Source organism: Ovis aries, chromosome X (assembly GCF_016772045.2).
Source record: "Ovis aries strain OAR_USU_Benz2616 breed Rambouillet chromosome X, ARS-UI_Ramb_v3.0, whole genome shotgun sequence".
Lineage (NCBI taxonomy): Eukaryota > Metazoa > Chordata > Mammalia > Artiodactyla > Bovidae > Ovis > Ovis aries.
The window spans coordinates 95,813,213-95,837,092 of record NC_056080.1 but is presented as its reverse complement, the minus strand read 5'-3'; the positions used below and the strand labels follow the sequence as shown (position 1 = coordinate 95,837,092).

At 35.6% G+C, this 23,880-nt stretch overlaps 1 protein-coding gene across 6 annotated transcripts in view; it reads right to left on the bottom strand.

Annotated features, from left to right (window-relative positions):
- Positions 1 to 1,142: 1,142 nt before the first annotated feature.
- MCF2 (MCF.2 cell line derived transforming sequence) overlaps positions 1,143 to 23,880 on the bottom strand; it is a 121,997-nt gene continuing 99,259 nt past the window's right edge. For 4 of the 6 annotated variants that reach the window (XM_042241787.2, XM_042241788.2, XM_042241790.2 and 1 more), the window contains 8 exons: positions 20,530 to 20,622; positions 17,531 to 17,609; positions 16,907 to 16,973; positions 13,826 to 13,935; positions 12,164 to 12,273; positions 9,161 to 9,273; positions 8,174 to 8,268; positions 1,143 to 2,846 (listed from right to left, as the gene is read on the bottom strand). In XM_042241787.2, the coding sequence (XP_042097721.1) occupies positions 2,803 to 2,846; positions 8,174 to 8,268; positions 9,161 to 9,273; positions 12,164 to 12,273; positions 13,826 to 13,935; positions 16,907 to 16,973; positions 17,531 to 17,609; positions 20,530 to 20,622 (711 nt within the window). In that variant the 3' untranslated portion in view covers positions 1,143 to 2,802. Of the gene's footprint in view, positions 2,847 to 8,173; positions 8,269 to 9,160; positions 9,274 to 9,473; positions 10,809 to 12,163; positions 12,274 to 13,825; positions 13,936 to 16,906; positions 16,974 to 17,530; positions 17,610 to 20,529; positions 20,623 to 23,880 lie in introns of those variants that run through there. The other 2 variants (XM_042241789.2, XM_060408264.1) reach the window with 1 other exon arrangement.

The window sequence follows — 23,880 nt, the reverse complement described above, 5'->3', positions numbered from 1 at the left end:
ACCTATCAAACTTACCAGCTTTTGTGAAGCAAAGAAAACCATAAACAAAATGATGACAACCTATAGAATGAGGGAAGATATTTGCAAATGATGCAACAGACAAGGGCTTAATTTCCAGCATATACAAACAGCTCACACAACTCAACAATAACAACAACAACAACAAAAACTCAATTCAAAAATGGGCAGAAGACCCAAATAGACATTTCTCCAAAGAGGAAATAGATGGCCAACAGGCACATAAAAAGATGCTCAACATCACTAATTATTAGACAAATGCAAATCAAAACTACAATGAGGTACAATCAGTCAGAAGGGCAATCATTGAAAGTCTACAAATAACAAATGCTGGGGAGGGTGTGGAGAAAAAGAAACCCTCCTATACTGTAGGTGGGAACATAAGTTGGCACAGCCACTGTGAAAAACAGTATGGAGGTTCCTCAGAAAACTAAAAATAGGCTAGCATATGACCCAGAAATCCCACTCCTGGGCACATGTCAGGACAAAACCATAATTTGAAAACATACATGCATCTCTATGTTCATAGCAGCACTATTCACAATAGCCAAGATGTGGAAACAACCTAAATGTCTATCAACAGATGACTGGATAAAGAAGATGTAGTACATATAGGCAATGGAATATTACTTAGCAATTAAAAAGAGTGAAATAATGCCATTTGCAGCAACATGGATGCAACTAGAGATTATCACACTAAGTGAAGTCAGAAAGAGAAAGACAAATGCCACGTGACATCACTTGTATGTTGAATCTAAAATATGACACAAATGAACCTATCTATGAAACAGAAACAGAATAATGGATTAGAGAAGAGACTGGGGGTTGCCAAGCAGGGAAGGACTTAGGGGAGGGATGGAGTACAAGGTTGGGGCTAGCAGATGTAAGCTTTTATATATAGAATGGATAAACAAGGTTCTGCTGTATAGCACAGAGAACTGTATTCAATATCTTAAGATAAACCATAATGGAAAAGAATATATATGTGTGTGTATATAACTGAATTACTTTGTTGTACAGCAGTAATTAACACAATATTGTAAGTCAACTATACTTCTATTTAAAAAAAAAAGAAAGGAAAAGTTTTTTCAATGATACTAAACCAAAAAATATATACGAGTGAGTTTAAGGTTGGATATATTTAATGTGGAATTAATGCAAGTACATTTACATTTTTAGTACATTTATAATGTAATTAAAATTCGAAGACTTAAAGGGAAATTGCTGCTATGTTTCATAGTAACACACATTTGTAAGTCCAATAAAATCAATACAGTGCAGTTACATATACAAATACATGTACAAATATAGCATTCATTGTCAGTGATTAAAACATTAAAAGAGTATACTGTATGTTTGAATCTATAGAACTCAGTATTTTCTTAAATGATTAAAATTCTTAGTTTAATACCATGAAAATTAAATGTTTTGTGCAGAGGGGCACCATTATTCGAAGGTTTTAACTCCTAGCTCTATCTTCTGGCCACAGGATCAGCAAACAAAATAAGTGTATTTAAATATTTTGTTGTTGTTTCAGGAGCATTAATCAAGTGAAATATCAAACATATGGACAGTTTCATGAGTTAGTTATAAATCAGCCATCACAATTTCTAGCAATTGGACATTAGAAGATTTATAATTTACAGGTGCCTTTGAATAAAATACAATTGGTTTGTCATATAAATGGTTACATCAAATGATACCATTGAAATAAACTATGATTTGACATAATATACAAAACTACTTTAAAAGATAAATAATTTGTGTATTATATAGTTGTTTTTTGTAAAACCAGTCATCAAAAACCATGCACCTAATATGCCAACTTGATAGTAAAACTCACGATCCATGATTCAAAAGGCAGCAATTTCAAACCACTGACTTCAGTGGCCCATAATACAAAATACTCCAAGCCTAAGTTCAACACTACATGCAACAACTGAGCCTGTGCTTTAAAACAAGAGATCTTACTGTTTACATATTTAAAAGAAGGACATCCATATATATACATATATTATTAAAGAAAGGGCACACAAAGAAATACAATATAACTTATGAAACCCTGCACTAGAATAGATTTTTCTAGAAAATTCAAAAGCAAGTAAAGACACTGAAAAGCAGAGCTTTGTTACAGGAACACCTCTTGTGCAAATACTAATATTTAACTTAAAGCTGTGATGTATCTAAATTTCAATGCATAAAATGTAAACTTCCGCATCCTAACTGCAGGATTTTTAGCTTTGGGCCTTTCAAAGACAGCTCTGACAACCCTAAATACCAGTCTAAGTGCAAAAGAGGTCCTTCAGAACATATCCCTTTGGTATAGTAAAGTCACAAAGATAACAAAATTAAATAATAAAATAAACTATCAATTACCAAAGGGGTTTAAAATCTCTGATTATCTCTCATCTCTCTTTGGATTTTTGTTTTGTTTTGTTACTGAAGAGTTACCCCCCAAATTTTTGCCTGTAAATGTTCAGAATAATTGATAATATGGTTTTCAGATGGAATCTGAATGCATGCCGTGAAAAACCCTACTTGGAAACAAAATAACACTGCACTTTTCACCTGAGGGGATGGAGGGTGTGAAGATGGCTTCTTGCAAGAATGACACAAACTGTGAATGACGAAGTCCACCTCAGTCCTGAGGAAATTCTGTGAATGTCATTGGCAGCATAGGATCATCTGACTCTTGTACTGTTTATCTGTAACATTGAACTAGAGCTATAATCTAGTTCACACCTCCAAAGGAAACCTTATTTTTTAAAGTCTATTCATTCTCCTTTAATTCAAGGGGAACTTAGTTTCCTTGTTACTCAGAGCAGCATCTACAAAATAATGAAGAATGATGTTAATACTCCAGTGACTTTTAAAGCCAAAAATGTTGTCCATGCTACAACTTCTAACACTAAATGTGAGGATTCGAAAGGTCCATCCTAATTTCAAAGGTGATATCTTTTGAATGTTTATTTTAATATGAAAGTTGTTATTCTGTTACATAGTGGCTTATAAAAAGCATCTACTTTACAAACAGCATAACTTCACTAGAAGCAAAATAAATACAATTCACATCACATACAACCACATTTCACAAATATTGTATGAATTATGCTGTGTACATACAGATGAAACATGCTAAGCACATAATTCACAGAAATACCTTTACATTCCATTTGCCAGAATATATATTCAAATAAAATAATATATATTTTGAAACCTAAGTGCTGTTGACAGTTGCATATGTGGTCAATTTTCATTTCCTAATCCATTAACTGACACACAATACAATCTATTTTTATAGGCCACGCTATACTATTTTGTCCTATGCAATGTAATATGAGGATAAATCTCAATCAGAACCACATGATATTATAGCATTCAACCAAAATCTACCAATAAGTATTAATTTTTGTTAATTCGGCCTGTCATAAATACATGTTACTTGAAAGAAATGTATATTTTTAAAACACCTAAAGTCAGAACTTGCTAGAGAACAGGGACCTATGGAACCATGTCACCTTATCTAGTAGCATGTCACACTAAGAGAGTAATACATGCTTTAAATGCTGATGATATACCAATCCATTACACGTAACTCTCCCAACGACATTGCAAGAAAGAAAAGGATAGTGAAAAGTATATTGATGGTAGAAAGTAGAAAATACAAATGGAAAGAATAGTGTGATTTTTTTCCCCAAATAAAGTGTACGTACATCAACAAATGTATGGTAAGCCCTTTATTGCCTGAAAAATAAGCACAGGCTTGAAGTAGATTTGTTTTGTCATGTACTTTTCAAAGAATGGTAATATGCCCTAAATCTACTGTGATTAGTTACAGTAATGGAATCATTTCAAATTAAAACTAATCAAATATGTAATTTTACATGTCCTGCATTACAGTTAGCTAAAATTGAATGTAATTAACTTTGTCTTGAATTAAGTATGAGGACATCTGGCTCTATATTTAAATGATGATGATAAAAGTTATGGAAAATCTACAGAGTGTTCCTAATGTTGAATAGAAATGCTAATATTATATGGAAGTTAGATGAATGCATTTGGTGTTTTCAATTTTGAATTTTGGAGACCTGAGTACAAGAAAGGCCATTATTTTCTAGTATATACACTGCACTTTTACTTCATAGCTTTATTGGCTTTTAAAATATGCTTTGTTAAAAATGATTTATATATGTTAATTTACACAGTTCTTTGAGCATGTATTTTAAGTAACTCATGTGTTTCTTTTCTCTCTCTCATTACTGACTTAAATAAGCATAAAGCAATTGACAGAAAGATGGTTTTATTTATTTTCTTTCTTTTTTTTTTTTTTTTTTTTAGGTATTCATGTAGTCCTCAAAACAACCCTATGGGGTAGATACTATTGTTGTTGTTGTTAAGTCGCTAAATTGTGTCTGACTCTTTTGTGACCCCATGGACTGTAGCCCAACAGGCTCTTCTGTCCATGGGATTTCCCAGGCAAGAATATTGGAGTGGGTTGCCATTTCCTTCTCCAAGGTTTTTATTTATTTTCGAACTTAACTCTTTAATGTGTAAGATGGAATCAGTTAATTTGGGGGGGGGGAATATGATTCATTACAACTATTTGGCTTTTGAAAGTGTTCAAAATGTCACTATCTCGAATTTTACCTTCTTTCAATACATACACATTTTTAAAAGGGTAAAGTGCTCAATTCAGCACATGCAATGTTTCTTTGTCTGATACTGTTCCTTTATTGTTAGCACTGTATCTGCCCTGTATAATACAAGAAAGAAATGGTTAACTGCTCACAGGCATGAAGATACTATCTTGTGCTTAGAAGCTTTATGTTTCTAGCTTTTGTTTAGGTCTATGATGCCCACTCAAATTAATTTTTGTGTGTGGAGTGAGGTATAGGGATGGAGCTTCATTTTTTCATGTGGATACCCTGCACCATTTGCTAAAACAACCTTCCTTTCCCCATTCAGCTGACACTTTGATTAAACACTGCATGTGTGCTCAGTTCCTCAGTTGTGTCCAACTCTTTTGTGACCCCATGGACTGGAGCCTGCCAGGCTCCTCTGTCCATGGGATTTTCCAGGCAATAATACTGGAGTGGGTTGCCATACCCTTCTCCAGGGGATCTTCCCTACCCAGGGATCAAACCTGTGTTTTCTCCATTGGCAGGCAGATTCTTTACCACTGCAACATGTGGGAAGCCCATTAATCAGTTATATATTAACATGTGTGGGACTATTTCTGAACTCCATTTTCTGATACATAAGCCAATACCCACCAGAGAAGGCAATGGCAACCCACTCCAGTAATCTTGCCTGGAAAATCCCATGGATGGAGGAGCCTGGTAGGCTGCAGTCCATGGGGTCGTGAACAGTCAGACACGACTGAGCGACTTCACTTTCACTTTTCACTTTCATGCATTGGAGAAGGAAATGGCAACCCACTCCAGTGTTCTTGCCTGGAGAATCCCAGGGACAGGGGAGCTTGGTGGGCTGCCATCCAGAGGGTCACACAGAGTTGGACACAACTGAAGCGACTTTCAGAGAAGGCAATGGCACCCCACTCCAGTCCTCTTGCCTGGAAAATCCCATGGACGGAGGAGCCTGGTAGGCTGCAGTCGATGGGGTCGCTGAGAGTTGGACACGACTCAGTGACTTCACTTTCACTTTTCACTTTCATGCTTTGGAGAAAGAAATGGCAACCCACTCCAGTGCTCTTGCCTAGAGAACCCCAAGGACGGCAGAGCCTGGTGGGCTGCTGTCTATGGTGTTGCACAGAGTTGGACATGACTGAAGCGACTTAGCAGCAGAAGCAACTTAGCAGCAGCAGCAAGCCAATACCCACTGTATTCACTACCGTAGCCTTTTGGTAGGTCTTGAAATCAGATATGTAAATCCTCAAGATTTTTGAGATTCTTCTGTTCTAGGTTTTTTGTGTTTTTTTTTTTTTTTGGCCATCCATTTTATAATAAACCTGTCTTATTTTTTTATTCAAATGAGCTTGCTAAAATTTTGATTGAATTATCTATCATTTTTTTTTATTTTTTTTTTATTTTTTATTTATTTATTTTTTTATTTTTTTTAGTTTTTTATTTTTTAAATTTTAAAAACTTTAATTCTTACATGCATTCCCAAACATGAACCCCCCTCCCACCTCCCTCCCCATAACATCCTTGAATTATCTATCAATTTGGGGACAATGAATTTCTTAACAATAAAATTTCCAATCTTCCAACATGGTATATCTCTCCTTCTAGTAGGTCATCTTAAATATATCCCAGCAATTATCTGTTCCTCTGAGTATAGAAGCCTTGGACATTTGTTAGATTTATTCCTGTTTATTTTATGCTTTATATTACTAATGGTATTTTTGTTTCTTTTTTTCAATTCTTTGTTACTAGGATATAAAATTACAATTTACCTTTATATAATGGTTTTGTATACCATTGCCTTATAAAATTCACTTATTACTTCTAGTAGAGTCATTTTGTGTATAGATTTCCAGTGGTTTTTGGACATAACAAGATCTGTTAAGCATGAGAACATTGTCTCTTTTCTTTTGTTTCTTATCTCTTTAGCTTGAATTATGGCACTGACTAACACTTCCAATATAAGGTTAAATAGAAATGGTAAGAATGAATATCCTTGGCTTATTCCCAATCTTAAGGGGAAAAGCTTCTAATATTTTATCATTAAGTATGAGGTTAACTTTGGTTTTTCACAAGCACACATTTTTCCCTTTATTCCTATCATAGTCAGAGTTGTTATCATGAATGTGTATGGAGTTTTGTCAAGTGCTTTTCTGTATCTACTGAAATGATTACATAATTTCCCCCTTTATTATGTTAATGTGCCAAATTATACTGACTTTTTAAGTGTGTAATACAAGTACTTAAACCTATACAATTCCCTACATTTCCCTCCTCTTGAGCTGCATCCCCGAATTTTGATATGTCACATTTCATTTTCATTCAATTTTAAATGATTATAATTACTGTTATTTCCTCTTTGTCCCATGTGTTGTTTACATGTGTATTATTTAATATCCAAATATTTAGGGATTATCTATTTCTAACATAGTATCTTTTGAGACTGTATGATTCTGATCTTCTGAAATTTATTGAGATTTCTTTTGTGATCTTATGTTATGATCTATCTTGGTGAATGTTCCATGTATACTTAAAAATAATGGCATATTCTGCAGTTGTTGGGTATAGATTTTGAATAAATGCCAATTGGGTCAGGTTGTTGGTCTAGCAACTTCTTCTGATTACTAATTAAGCAATTCAATAATTATCTAAAAATTTTTGAAAGGTGGCCCAGATTTAGAGAACCAAAAACAAACAAAAAAATAAGAAGAGATTCCATTTTGGGGATTCCCATGTGACCCAATATTTATAGTGAATCCTATCACACTTAGGTTTTGTTTCATGCCATAAATGAAATTTGGAATCAAGTTACTCCTGGCCTGTTAGATTCATTTAAACACAATATCACCTAGAATTCAAATACAAGTCCAAAACTAGGAATTCAAAGAAATATGTACACATAATAATAATCTTGTTCACAAACAAGTCTGGGCTTTTTGTGCTGCCTTTGTATAAATAGCTCAGTATCAGGTGAAAATGTTATAAGAATATTGGTTTGTATACAGAAATTTCAAGTGCTAATGGTTGTTAACCAATGGTTTTTAACCATTAACTAATGGTTAATAGAAAGGAACATTCTCATTGCTTCATAGTATCTTCACACATTAAGTTGGGCACAGAATACACAAGTGCAGTAGAAACCTACCATAAGGAAAGAATATGCTCTTAGAACTGAGTAAAAACACACTGGTAAAGCATTCTTGGATAGTAAGGCTGGATCCTTAAAAGTATATCATCAATATTTAGTTCTGAAGGATCTCTTACGAGGCAGCACTATATATGAACTTTCCTTTCAAACCTATCAATTTTGTAGGGAAAAGTTTGACATGTTTAAAACATCTCTATTCATTAATTTAAAACTATTAAAAGAAAAAAATTATTAACAAGTCAACTTGCAGCTTATTTCAAAGTGCAGAGAGGTTCTTATCCTATGCCAATTACACTTGGTGGAGCTGTAACATTTTTAGGCTTTAAACAAATAGCATACAATCCAGTTCATATTATACCTGTACCTTTGGCATTCCGAAACCTATAGTCACCGATTAAAATCTGCAAACTGTTCCCTGGAATCAGACCTTCTTTTCTTCTGTTTAGATTTTTCACCAACCTAAATAATAAGTGAATTAGTAGCCAATAATGGTAGTAGAAGGTAATAAAATTGACATATACAATGCATTGAAGCTCAAATTTTCACAAAACTATTGCATGTAATCAAAAAACTTCATGACACTATGCTTGAGTCCTTTGAGTAATCTACATAGGACTTAGATTACTAACAAAAAAGGCTATTACATTATTGATCCATCATTAATTCACTCTCATGTGTACACTCTTCCACCTTTAGGGTCAGAGTACACAGTTAATGTAGCATTTCAGTTAAAGTTATTGATACAATGAAGGCAAAATTATTTTATATAAAATTTCCATAAGCTTTATGGAAGTTTCATTCAGTCCTCTCCCAAACAATATTTCCTTCCTGTTTTGGGTTCTCTGTAATTAAACAGTATATTTGGCAGAAGCATCTTTGCAATGAATGCTATATAAAGTCAGATGCATGAGGACAGAATGATAAGACTAAAAAGTCAGTATTTGAACTAATAAAGCAAAGTGCAGCTATGTTGTAGAATAGTGAACATGGTCCCTGGCACATAGTGGGCATTTAAACATGTGATGAATGAATGAATGACTTGACCTAATGTAATGTGATTTGTAGCCCAATATATCAGCTGAAACATCTGAGTCAAAGGTAAACCACAAAAGAGCATGCAGACTCAAAGCATTTCATTCTTTCAAAGCATTCTTCACTCACCAAAGGTTAACATTCCTTTCAGTGAGCTATATAGGCATGGCTGAAGCAATGAAATTGAAACACTGATAAGAAATGTGATATTTCTGCTTCTTGAGACTGTATAACAAAGATACAAGTAAAGCAGAACATCTGATTAGATAGCTCTGTGCCCCAGGGGGGAGGTTAACATAGCCATGGAGAATGCACCTACCATCGACCCTCAGCATCCTCATGGAGAAGCTGAATGACATCTCCATTTCTAATCAGGAGGTCTTCTGAGCCTCTCTTTCTGCAATCTGCTAGGGCTTTATATTTGCCTGGAGACTGTAAGGTTGTTTGAAAAATGACATTACAAATTTGAATGCAAAGCTACTTGTATAACTGCATGTTCTGTGACATAAAGACTTTGCTCTTTTCCTCAATGGCAAATGTGGTTAGCTGCAGCAGCTTTTTAGGAACAAACAAACATTGAACAGTTTGTGATGGCAAAAAAAAAAAAAAAAAAAAAACCAGCAGAACATGTGTTTATTTAACCTGAAGAATTCATCTTTATTTGTGAGAACAGAATTACAGTGTGAACGACACAGAAAATAACAGAGCCCGACTGATTAAAGTTACATGAATAATAAACATAAATCCAGAAAAAAGCATGAAAATAATATTTAAATACTGTTATTTGTAAATTACTCTCATAAAAAACAATTATCTTGGCACATAAAAAAGGCAATGGCCCTGAACAAAGATTTACAGATGTCCCCAAAAGGATTTCTGTGCTTCATATCATTTTGCACAGGTAAAAATCATGGGCGCAAAAGCTTAGTCCAATAAAAGCATATTAAACCATAATGCTGTGCTTTACTTGGCCTTAATCATTTTGCAGCTAGAATTTTAACTTGATTCATTAATAAGCTAAATAATCCAAGGCACACAGATTGAATTTGGTTACAACGTAGACAGAGAAGAAATAATAATCAAGTCCAAATGTATTCTGAGATGTGAGTTTTTCCAGCACAGTATCTTAGACATTGGATATATGATTTTATAGAAAAAGAGTACCATAATTAAAAATGCCTTTTTAATATAAAAGGAAAGTTGTCTATATATGGCAGAAACCATTCACAATAATGTAATTACCCTCCAATTAAATATAAGATACAATTTAAAAAGGTTTAAAAAAAAAAGGAAAGAAAGAATTATGTGGTATCGAGCCTTTGCACATCCAAAAGAATTAACCTGAAAGTATTATCCACATCACTTGGGTTGAATGTCTTTTGAGCAGTATTTTTATCATATGGGTTGAGAAGCAGGCAGGAAAGAGCTCCTTGCCATTCAAGAGAGTAGCTTCATTAAAACAGGACAGCCATCTCTGACTCAGGCTTCTCCAAGGGAAGCAGCACCCATTATTTCTTGGTTTTGACTTAATAAAGTGAGGCTAAAAGATAGCTCATTCCTACTTACTTTTCTGTTTAGTTTGGGGGTTATTTTATTGAGGGGTGTGGAATGCACCATATTATCTTTGTATCTATTTTCCTTAGTAGCACAAGTCAGGGAATTCATGGGAGAAAGGAGAAGAGCTATTGGGTTTTCCTCCATTCCCACCCCCTAAGATGAAAGCATTCTTTAATTTTGCATATTTGCTTTATTTTCTGACATGATAGCTGGAAAAATGCTTAGTGAAAGCTTTCTCAGTTCTTGACCATCCCTTCGTAGAGCATCATTTACAGCAAGCATTGAAACCCCACCCAGCTTCCCCTGACTTGTTGCTCAATGAACAATGACCCCTCCTGTCCTCAGATAATGTTACTTCGGGAAATGAAAGTTCTTTTCAGTGATTCTCAAGGTTGGGGGGTTCCCAGGGCCTGCAAGAGTAAAAGTTCTATTATTTGCCTTTTTCATTCTCATCCTCTCACAAGTCTACTAAGGCATTTTCAAGAGGTCACCAAATGTGTGATAGCACAACAGACTGAATGTAAATGCCAGTACGAGAATCCAGCTGTCTTTTCTGAAGTCAGATGTTAAATAGATTTGCAAAAAAAAATTTTTTTGGTTGCACCATGCAGCTTGAGGGACCTTAGTTCCCTAACCAAGGATCAAACCTGTGCCGCTGCAGTGGAAGCACAAAGTCCTAGCCCCTGGACCATCAGGTAAGTCCTTTATGTCTTCATTTTCTTTGGTTGCAAAAATATTTCACATGCCCCCCTTCTCACTACATTTTTTTTGTTTGAAAAATGCAAATTCACTAAAAAGTTTGAGCACTACTGGCCTAGACAACGAACTCTGGACAAATCTCTTACCAGCCCTGGGCCTCGATCTCCTCCTCTGTCAGTTGGAGGGAATAAACCCTGCCCTTTTTCTCACTAAGACTATGAATATTCAGTGTGAAATCATTTTGTCAACTGTAAACGACCATACAAATATGAATTATGGTCATTATATTATTGATGAAAAAAATATTCTGTTGCTTTTTTAAAGAACGCATTCCAGCATCAATGCTATGGAGCTTTGAGACCAGAACTGCCCAACTGAATGTATTCCTCTGTTAATCACTAAGGAACAGTCCACTACAAAAACAATATTTCCACCCTCCACACTGGTGACTTCAGAAAACTGGAGATTTATCCTAAATAGTCCTAACTCCTTGGGATAAGCCACTAGGAGCCTAATAACACCAAAAACTAATTCTTCTAGAAAACATTTACTTTTACCCTAAAGCAGCCTTTATTTTTATGGGGTGTTCCCCTGCTCGGATATGCTAAGATTCATAGCATTAGCATGTTTTTTGACAGCCTACTAAAATATATTCCCCAGATGAAATTAAATAGTTTTTAAATGTGTCATATTTATTTCCTATATCTAATCTGGAATCTATTCTAAATATACCTGAACTTCCTGTTGTGCTCTGATTTTATCTCACATGCCCAGATTGAAAATAAAATAAAACTGAAGATAAAATTGGTCATGATATAAGACTTGGAATGATTGACTATCTCATTAACTTCAGTAGGGGCTCAATGTATGGCTCAAACAAGTTCTTACAGAGAGAAGTGCTTACTGAATGTTCACAGTAAGACTTATTTCAAGTTTTTTGGCCTTGGAACACCTCTAATAACCTTAAGGATACTGACAAAAGACTGCCCCTATGTGCCTAATCTATTTCATCAATAAAACTGCTTGAAGAGTTTTTATTTATTTATCTTAATATGTCATTACTAACCATTAGAGGTCTTTCTTCTTCATGGCCATCATAAGAGGAGTAGAAATAGTTACTGGACCATTTCTCAGGTTCATCAGAGACTTTTGCAGGTGATGACATCTCAGTCCAAACTGTAAGAAAATCACGCAGGATGGCAGTTACTGGTACATCACAAGGAGAGAAGTACAATGAACTGTAATAATCAAGGCTATACACTTCAATGGTCCAAGAATAATATCTTTTGTAATAAAACCTCCAATTGGGTTATACTAGTTTAGAATTTCTGATATTTCAGAAATATCTACACTTCTTTAACTTTTTAAGATGGTTTCATGTTGGAGTTGGTACTAGTTATTATACTCCTTATAGAGAAAAGTCATCTCTTTCAAAAATTCTTTCTATAGCATTCTTCCTGGTCCCATTTTTATAACACTTATAACATTCTACCTGGTAATATGGTTATTTTGGACTTATCTCTTTTATTATGCGAGGACCATGTGTTACACACTGTGTGTCTCATAAGAACCTGCCTGTAAGAGATGCTTAATTATTAAAATAATTAACAGCATGCATTGAACTCATATGAATGAAGCACTTGGATGGGGTGAAGAAGTAACAGAATGTCATCTTGGCCACACTAAACTATGAATGTAACCTTGAGCAAGCCATGTCAACTTTCTCTGACTTGGTTTCCTCATCTGTCAAATGAAAGCAGTGATACTAGTCTCTCTCCTGACGGTTCAGGGGGCCACAGTATAGATGACCTGAGGGAAGTGACCTGTAAATGGAGCTGAAGCTGAGCAAGGTTGTTGTTCCTGTTTCTCCTCAGCTAGCAGAGAAGTCTTCCAGATTGAAGACCATCATGTTTAAGCACTGAGAATCAGGCACTCTGTTGGCCATTTCTTCAGAGAAGTCTATTCTGTTGATCCCGGAGTTGTTAATGTGACCCTCTTGGATGTCTCTGAAGCACCGTTTGCTTCCCTGCTATCACACTGTCAAGTTGGATTTTCATTGCTTGTTGCATTATCTTTCTACAGTCCTAGCTTTATTGGAATGGCAGCTGAGTGTATCTCAATTAGACTGTATGCTCAGAGTACTGTAAGATTTCTGGCAATCAGGCTGTTATGTTCGTTGAAGTAAACAAATTGTTTTAAAACTCTTTAAATGACCAAATTTGCAAAAGAAAAGAAAATATTCCATTTGTAAATAACTCTTCTCTATTCACTAACCTATAGTGAGTCATGAGTGCATCCCTTGATGCAGTATATGTGTTCTATTCACCTCTGTATCCTGTGTAGGAGGGGCTTCCAAACTTAAGCAGGTGCCAGAAAGAATCACATGGAGAATTTGTGACATCACAGCTGGCTGGGTCTCACTCCTAGAGTTTCTGATTCAGAAGGTCCAGGATGGAGCCAAAGTACCTGCCTTCCTGACAAGTTTCCAGGTGATGCTGATGCTACTAGTCCACGGACCACACTGGTCCACAGACCATACACAGACCGCTCGGCAGTGCCCACCAGAGAATCTTGCATATATATACAAGACAGAAGAGCTTTCTAAAAATGGGTTAACTCTGTTTTAGTCAGTATAAAGTGAATAGATGGAAAGATTTCTCAAAATAACAATGAGAGAAAACAATTTGCACAACCATGAATCCTCCCTTCGGATAACCATTACACATACCTGTATTTGCTTCTGCCTGAATTGATGTGATGGACTCACCGACCTTCACCATAGTGCTGATATGTTCCAACTCAGGTTCCTCAGCGCCTATAAAAGCTCCCTGTTGCCCTCTGAAATAGTAAATATGTAAAAAGTGAGCTTTCTTACAGTCTAAGAGTAATAAGAAATTTAAAATGTTATTTCTTCCATTGATACCATGTGATAAGAACATAATCTAGGGGCTTCCCTAGTGGCTCAGTGGTAACGAATCCATCTGCCAATGCAGGAGACTTGGGTTTGATCCCTGGTCTGGGAAGATCCCACATGTCTCAGACCAACTAAGCCTGTGCACCACAACTACTGAACTTGTTGTGCTTCACAGCCTGGGAGACCATGTGCTGCAACTACTGAAGTCTGCATGCCCTAGAGCCCGTACTCCACAACAAGAGAAGCCACCACAATGAGAAACCTGTGCACCGCAACTAGAGAGTAGCCCTTACTCGCTGCAGCTAGAGAAAAGCCTGCATAGCAACAGAGACCCAGCAGAGTCAAAAATAAATAAATTGTAAAAAAAAAAAAAAAAGAATATAATCTAAGAATCCATTCAAGCAGAGCTGACTTTCCCCTGTATTTAAGTCTGTGTGATAATAGCTCATAATACACAGAAGCTTAAATCCTAGGATCCAACCCAGCATGGAAAAAAATGATTCCCTTCTGAACCCAAGGCAGGTATATTACATAAAATTCCTGTTGTATATTATATTGTATACCCAAAATTTGCTAGGAGGTATATCCTAAATATTCTCACTACAGACACAGGAAAGGATAACTATGTAAGGTGATGGATATGTTAATCAGTTTGACTGTGGTGATTATTTCACTATATATATATATATATATATATATATTTATACATACACACATACACACACACATATACATATATATATTGGAGAAGGAAATGGCAACCCACTCCAGTGTTCTTGCCTGGAGAATCCCAGGGACAGGGAGCCTGGTGGGCTGCCATCTATGGAGTCGGACAGAGTAGGACACAGCTGCAGTGACTTAGCAGCAGCAGCATACATAAATATACACACACACACACACACACACACACATATATATATATAAATAAAATCATAGGCTTCCCAGGTGGCACTAGTGGAAAAGAATCCACATGCCAAAGGGGAAGACCCAGGAGACACAGGTTTAATCCATTGGCTGGGAAGATGCCCTGGAGGAGGAAATGGCAACCCACTCCAGTACTCTTGCCTAGAGAATTCAATGGACAGAGAAGCCTGGTGGGCTATAGTCCATGGGGTTGCAAAGAGTTGGACACAACTGAGCATGCATGCAATCAACACAATATCAAATCATCAAATTGTATTCTTTAAATGTATACAATTTTAATTGTCAACCATAACTGCGTAAGTTGGAAAAATATAAAGAACAACAAAAAATCACTATTGTTCTATGAACTTTTAACTTTAATGAATTAGGTATATATATATGTACACACACATACATTATATGTATATATATATATATATATACACACTTGTATATAAAGTATACATATACTTGTATACATATACATATACACTTGTATATATATACAAGTATACAGATACTTGTATACATATACTTATATGTATATATATATACTTGTATATATGTATATATGTGTATATATACATGTATATATGTATATATGTATATATGTGTATATATACATGTATATATGTATATATATACACTTGTATATATATATATATACTTATGTATATATATATACAAGTATACATATACTTGTATATGTATACTTGTATATATATATACATATATACATATATATACACTTGTATATATATACTTGTATATATGTGTATATATATACTTGTATATATATGTGTATATATACTTGTATATATATGTGTATATATACTTGTATATATATGTATACATATATATGTACATATATATACATATACATATATAAGGTATATATGAATGATGATTAAAACTTTAATCTGATTAATACTGTTGAGGTGAATCAGCTACTATTGAGTCAGTACTGTCTGATATCTAAAGACTTCCAGACTATATGACAAAATATTGAGTACTGTGAACCCTGGAAAATAAAGACTTCCACTGTGATTTTAAAAAGGTTCTCTTAAATGCAAATCAAAACCACAATGAGGTACCATTTCATGCCAGTCAGAATGGCTGCTATCCAAAAGTCTACAAACAATAAATGCAGGAGAGGGTGTGGAGAAAAGGGAGCCCTCTTACGCTGTTGCTGGGAATGCAAACTAGTACAGCCACTATGGAGAACAGTGTGGAGATTCCTTAAAAAACTGGAACTAGAACTGACATGATCCAGCAATCCCACTTCTGGGCATACACACCAAGGAAACCAGAATTGAAAGAGACGCGTGTACCCCAATGTTCATCACAGCACTGTTTATAATAGCCAGGATATGGAAGCAACCTAGATGTCCATCAGCAGACAAATGGATAAGAAAGCTGTGGTACGTATACACAATGGAATATTACTCAGCCATTAAAAAGAATAACACATTTGAATCAGTTCTAATGAGGTGGATGAAACTGGAGCCTACTATATAGAGTGAAGTAAGCCAGAAAGAAAAATACCAATACAGTATACTAATGCATATATATGGAATTTAGAAAGGTGGTAATGATAACTCTATATGTGAGACAGCAAAAGAAACACAGATGTATAGAACAGTCTTCTGGACTCTGTGGGAGAAGGCGAGGGTGGGATGATCTGAAAGAATAGCATTGAAACATGTATATCATCATATGTGAAACAGATCTCCAGTTCAGGTTCGATGCATGAGACAGGGTGCTCAGGGCTGGTGCACCTTTAACATCAGAGAAACAGTGGGATAACTATTAAGGACTATCAGGCTCCATGACCAAGGACAGAACTTAGAAAATGATGTGTTTATAGAATTTGATGAGATATTGCTAGAAGGGTAGGTAATTTTTGTCTGATAGTTTAATTACATTGTTTCATGTTACACACAGAAAACAGAAGATTGCAAGAGTGATATTTCTTAAAGAAGAATCACTTACTCGTCATTCTGCTGAGAAGAAAGATGAGTCTTCTCTGTTAACTGATTATGCTGTTCCCGTTTCTTAACTGTGAAATAAAACAAAGCTTACATTTAGAAGCCATTCTTCTTACTTCCTTGAGGACCAATAACCTTCACATGTGCGTATACACACACCTCAATCCCATTCTAGTTCACCTTCACAGACTTGAAACAGCCAGAGGGAAGGCCAGTTTGAAACAGCCAGATTGAAGGCCAGTCTGAATTCGGAATATAGAAAAGGATCAAACCATGCTGTATTTTATTCAAGACATTCAAGTTTATAACTAGCACCCCTCTTAGGCCAACATTACTAGGCACTGATTACTGAGTTCCCACACAGAGCTGCCTCATGGGAAGGACTTAGAATTAACACACTCAGATTGCTTTATCACTGCAAAACTGCTTCCCAGGCATTCGAGCTCATCTTTTACTGCAAAATTCATTTTCTGAAATAATTCAAACAACTCCCTGAATCTTGATCTCCTACTAATGAGTTTAATTATAAATAGTAGAAAGTAAATATTCCTTGTAAAAATTATCACAAGTCTGAGACACTGAACTGTTCTTATACTTCCCGTTCTAGAGAATGCATGCTTGAATTTACCTGTCAAAAGTTCCTGTTGCTTCAACAAAATATTTCTGATTTCTTTTAACCACATCATCTTCATATCTATATTCGAAGCCTAAAGATTTAAAAAGTGAGGGAGGAGAAGACATGTTTTCTTTTTAAAAGGATGCTTTATAATAAAACAAAGGTCATTATTATATTAAACATAATCTATATCCTGAACTATCATATTCTTACCCTAACATTTTGATTCTTAAACTTCCAAGAAGCAAATAAACAGCCATCGGATTAGATGAAATAACAGTCAAGACTAATTTGAAACTGCCCTTCAATAATAATGCTTAGTGAAAAGTGAAAGTCACAGCCGTATCTGAATCCTTACAACCCCATGGACTATACAGTCCATGGAATTCTCCAGGCAGGAATACTGGAGTGGGTAGCCATTCCCTTCTCCAGGGGATCTTCCCAACCCAGGGATTGAATCCAGGTCTCCCGCATTGCAGGTGGATTCTTTACCAGCTGAGCTATCAGGGAAGCCCAATGCTTAGAGAAATGTGAAATATAAATCTCACTTATTCTTTTTTTTGTGCAGCAGGGTTTTTAAAATATATAAATGTTTTCATGTTTAATTTTAGTAAAACAAAACAAACATTGTTTCTGAAAAGACAATCTATTGCACAGAATTCCCTGGTGGACTATTGGGTTAGGACTCGGTGCTTTCACTGCTAAGGTCCTGGGTTTGATCTCTGGTTCAGAAACTAAGATTTGACATACCACGCTGTAGTGCAGCCAAAAAAATTAAAGACAATCGCTTGCATAGTTATCTTCATAACTGATGACAGCATGAAAGTTTCCTTAAATATCCTCCCATTACTTACAAGGTAAGTTTGTTAATAGATAAGAAAAATCTTACATCTTAATCAAGCCAAGAGCATATATTTTTATGAATTATCTGTATAGTGTCACCCTGCTTATTTAACTTATATGCAGAGTACATCATGAGAAACTCTGGGCTGAAAGAAGCACAAACTGGAATCCAGATTGCCAGGAGAAATGTCAATAACCTCAGATATGCAGATAACACCACCCTTATGGCAGAGAGTGAAGAGGAACTAAAAAGCCTCTTGATGAAAGTGAAAGAGGAGAGTGGAAAAAGTTGGCTTAAAGCTCAACATTTGGAAAACTAAGATCATGGCATCTGGTCCCATCACTTCATGGGAAATAGATGGGAAACAGTGGAAACAGTGTCAGACTTTATTTTGGGGGGGGGCTCCAAAATCACTGCAGATAGTGATTGCAGCCATGAAATTAAAAGACGCTTACTCCTTGGAAGGAAAGTTATGACCAACCTAGATAGCATATTCAAAAGCAGAGATATTACTTTGCCAGCAAAGGTCCGTCTAGTCAAGGCTATGGTTTTTCCTGTGGTCATGTATGGATGTGAGAGTCGGACTTTGAAGAAAACTGAGCATGGAAGAATTGATGCTTTTGAACTGTGTTGTTGGAGAAGACTCTTGAGAGTCCCTTGGACTGCAAGGAGATCCAACCAGTCCATCCTAAAGGAGATCGATCCTGGGTGTTCATTGGAAGGACTGATGCTAAAGCTGAAACTCCAATACTTTGACCACCTCATGCGAAGAGCTGACTCATTGGAAAAGACTCTGATGCTGGGAGGGATTGGGGGCAGGAGGAGAAGGGGACGACAGAGGATGAGATGGCTGGATGGCATCACCGACTTGATGGACATGAGTTGAGTGAACTCTGGGAGTTGGTGATAGACAGGGAAGCCTGGCGTGCTGCAATTCATGGGGTCACAAAGAGTCGGACACGACTAAGTGACTGAACTGAACTGAACTGACTGAAGACAGAGTTAAAACAAAGAAAAAACACCAAGCATTATCAACAGGTAACAAGTCATGATATAAATACTTTTTGAAATGGCTCTTAAAATGTTCTAATTTCTCTCCTCTTCCCTGAAACAGGTTGAACATTATAGCATGCGTGGCCAGGGCTTTAACCACATTCTTTAGAAACAGCAACCTGATCTGAACCATCATATCACCTTGTCTCATAATCAGGTCCTCTCTGAATGCTGAGCACCAGAGGAACTCAGCACTGTTATCAATCTGTAACTCTAGAAATTTGATGGAGACAGAAAAGCACCAGCCAAGCTCTTGGCTTCCAGCTCTTATTCATAAGTCTCCTGATGTAGCAGTGAAAACTTGAAGCCATATAAAGCATCACAGACACATCTCAAGTTAAGAAAACTTTGGCCAACAGAAGTAACTTAAGTGTGCATCAACAGATCAATGGATTTAAAAGGCAGTATATATATATATACACACACACACATAATGGAATACTACTCAGTCATAAAGAGGAACGAAATTTTGCCATTCTCAACAATAGGATGGACTTGGAGTTGGTGATAGGCAGGGATGCCTGGCATGCTGCAATTGGAGGGTATTATATTAAGTGAAATAAGTCAGAGAAAGACAAATATGATTGCTATCATGTATATGATATCACTTGTATATGGAATCCAAAAAATAAAACAAACTAGTGAATATAACAAAAAAGAAGCAGATTCACAGATACAGAGAACAAACTAGTGGTTACCAGTTGGGAGAAGAAAGTGTAGAGGGGCAATGTGGGGGTAGGGAATTAAGGGCTACAAACTATTAGGCATAAAATAAACTACAAAGATTTATTGAATCACTTGGGGACTATATCCAATATTTTATAATAACTATAAATAGAAAATAATCTTTAAAAATTATGAATCACTATATTGTATACCTATAACATATAATATTGTACACCAACTATACTTAAATAAAAGAATCAAAGAAAATTTGCTAACTGATAACATGTTTAACTATATCACAAAGAATAATTATCAAATAATATTTAGGTGACCTACAGGAAAGGACTGAGAATTTCTGTAAGGTAACCAAAATTATTTTTGTTTGCAAATTCAGACTTTTGTATCTTAAGGCAGGTAGAGTTTCTAGAACAATTCTTAAATGACCAACCTGGACAATATAAACTTCTTCCTTTCCAGCATTCCAGATTTCAAACTTGCGGTTGTCTCCTTTTACGTATTCAGTGATTCCAAGTTCATCCATCTACAATATATGTCATGATTTTTATGAGCATTTTATTCTGAAAATGAAATTACATTAAACCTACTCCCATCATACCCATCATATTCTAAACAAAACAGAATTTCTCATTTGTGCAAAATATACTTTTACATTCAAAGAATATGATGAATATAATCACAGACCTGAGTATTTGTATGTTTTCACTGAACTATGCACTTTTAGTACAGACTACACGCTCCATTCCAGGGACTGAAACAAATGTTATAAGTTTGAACATACAAGTAGTCCATCTAAGATTGAATTCTGTTATAAATTAACAGTATACTATAAAAACAAATTTTGTCAAACACAGAAGTAAAAGTAGTTAAATATCAGTGAACAAAGTCATCCAAAACTAATTTAAATGCTTTATTTTTAATAATCATAGGCCAGATAAGTTAATCTCATAAATTATTACTTATGTCTATAGAAGTCCTACGTGTTATAGACATCCAATTTACAGGTCAGGCAGGAACCAATCAGCTACACAAAAATCCCCTCTATTTTCACCAATCTCTCAGCCTCTCTGGAAAATAATCTGTCATGGGAGAGTGATGTCTTCTTGTAGCCAGTGAAACTTCGACATGCAATAGTCCTTCCTTACCATAGTTTTTCTTCTCTTTCACATGATTGTGCAAAGCACAAACTTTTCCATTTTCTTTTATCCTGTGCTGCTAGTAGCTTGGTTAATTCCATTTTGAGCAATTTCACTCCCTTGTACACATTCTCTTTTAGTCTCCTTCTGCCTTCTTTTCTTTCAATTCTTGCCTAATTATCTAAAGGAATATCTCACGCTCTGTTCCATTTACATGTGTCCCAAATGATCCTAATTAGAGCTGATAAGCATTAAGAGTAGTTCTTAGTGAGATCCCCATATCAAGAAAAAGAAAAGGGATTATACTTAGAAATGAAAAAGCCTGTGACATCTACCCTGAATGTACTCAGAAGTTACTTTCAGAATGTCCAAAAGTCATCTTTATATTCCTACTCAACCACTCTAACTAAACTACTTTTGTTTAAACATCAGGTTTTAAGATAAATAATAATCTCATATTCAAGCTCTATTTAAACTGATTTTGTTTCAATACATGGTTTTGTCCTAACAGCATGATAAGATGGAAAGCCCATGAGCTAGCTAAGTGTCTGGCTGCAAGTTGCCTAATCTTTCTGAACTTCTGTTGACTATAAAATAGGAAGAGTACCCATATCATAGAGTTGATAGAAGGATTATATAGCATGAATTAAAGGCTTAGATAACAAGATGAGTTTTTTAAAGTATGAGTTTGCTTTCTTAGCTTTTCCTTATTTGAATAGCAACAGTTTTGCTATTTTTCACTGCCTACATAGAGCACAGCATTACAGATTAAATAAATCTTTTGAGTTACTCTGGAAATCTAACAATTATCTCTATCAAACTATATTGTTCTTGCTGTTGTTGTTTAGTAGATAAGTTGTGTCCAACTCTTTTGTGACCCTATGGACTGTAGCATGCCAGGTTCCTCTGTCCATGGCATTTCCCAGGCAAGAATACTGGAATGGGCTGACATTTCCTTCTCCAATATTGTTCTTAGTTCTAAGCAATTCACTACAAATGATCCACTGTAATACAATCTATTTGTAATTCATGGATTGTACATATTTTCTCAAATAATAAAATATAAAGATTTTATTGAAAGGTTTTTAAGAATTGAGGCAGAGTTAAAGCTCTAACTATCAGTCATATGATATACTATGTAATAAATAATATATATATAAAACAAAAGAACAAAGCTGATTCTATAGTTATACCATAACTGTGATCTCTGCCTCATCTTTCACATTTTCATTGATGATTTCTGACAGCTGTGAATTTATTTTCTTTACTTCAAAGCATTTTATCTGAAGACATCTTGCTGCATCAAGTACTCAGGGCCCCAACTTTTGAACTAATTTTCTGTCTTCAGGGCAGTACAATGATGTCAACTACCTTGTTAAAGTCTCCCAGTGGGTCAAGAACTCTGGGATTTTAACCAATAACTACCTATTTTAAGACTTTTATATATGTATCTGGGATACATAATAGTTACCTCTTGAGTTAGTATTATTTAAAAATTTATCTTCATATTAACAAAACAAAAAATGCAGCAAGGCTGAACTGCCATGAGACAATTACAAACAAGGTATTGGGTATAAAACGGTAACATAACTGTATCTTGAAAACAGTTTCTGGGATCAAAAAAGAAAGAAAATGAGGAAATAGAACTTTTTTCCAGAAAACTGGAAATAGAACTGTCATACGACCCAGCAATCCCAGTGCTGGGCATACACACTGAGGAAACCAGAATTGAAAGAGACACGTGTACCCCAATGTTCATCGCAGCACTGTTTATAATAGCCAGGACATAGAAGCAACCTAGATGTCCATCAGCAGACGAATGGATAAGAAAGCTGTGCTACATATACACAATGGAGTATTACTCAGCCATTTAAAAGAATACATTTGAATCAGTCCTAATGAGGTGGATGAAACTGGAGCCTATTATATACAGAGTGAAGTAAGCCAGAAAGAAAAACACCAATACAGTATACTAACGCATATACATGGAATTTAGAAAGATGGTAATGATAACCCTGTATGTGAGACAGCAAAAGAGACACAGATGTGTAGAACAGTCTTTTGGACTCTGTGGGAGGGGGTAAGGGTGGGATGATTTGGGAGAATGGCATTGAAACATGTATAATATCATATGTGAAATGAATCGCCAGTCCAGGTTCGATACATGATACAGTATGCTCGGAGCTGGTGCACTGGGATGACCCAGAGGGATGGTACGGGGAGGGAGGTGGGAGGGGGGTTCAGAATGGGGAACACGTGTACACCCATGGCGGATTCATGTTGATGTATGGCAAAACCAATACAATAAAGTAACTAGCCTCTAATTAAAATAAATAAATTTATATTTTAAAAAACTAAATGAGCACAGAACATTAGTATGTATTTAAAAAGAACACACAAACTGAAGGATGTACATCAAATAAATTAGAATGGTTGCTACAGGGATAGAGAGGAGATTAAGTGCAGAGGATAGAGATAAAAAAGAATGAAGGAATGAAATAAACAAGCAAGAACAAGACCTGCCAGCATGGCACAGGGGTTATGATCATGGAGTTTGAGGCCATCTGCCTGGGTGTGAATCTATGCCCTTGGATGAATTATTCACTTCTCTGGAACTTGGCTTGCCTATCCTCAAATGGGGTTGA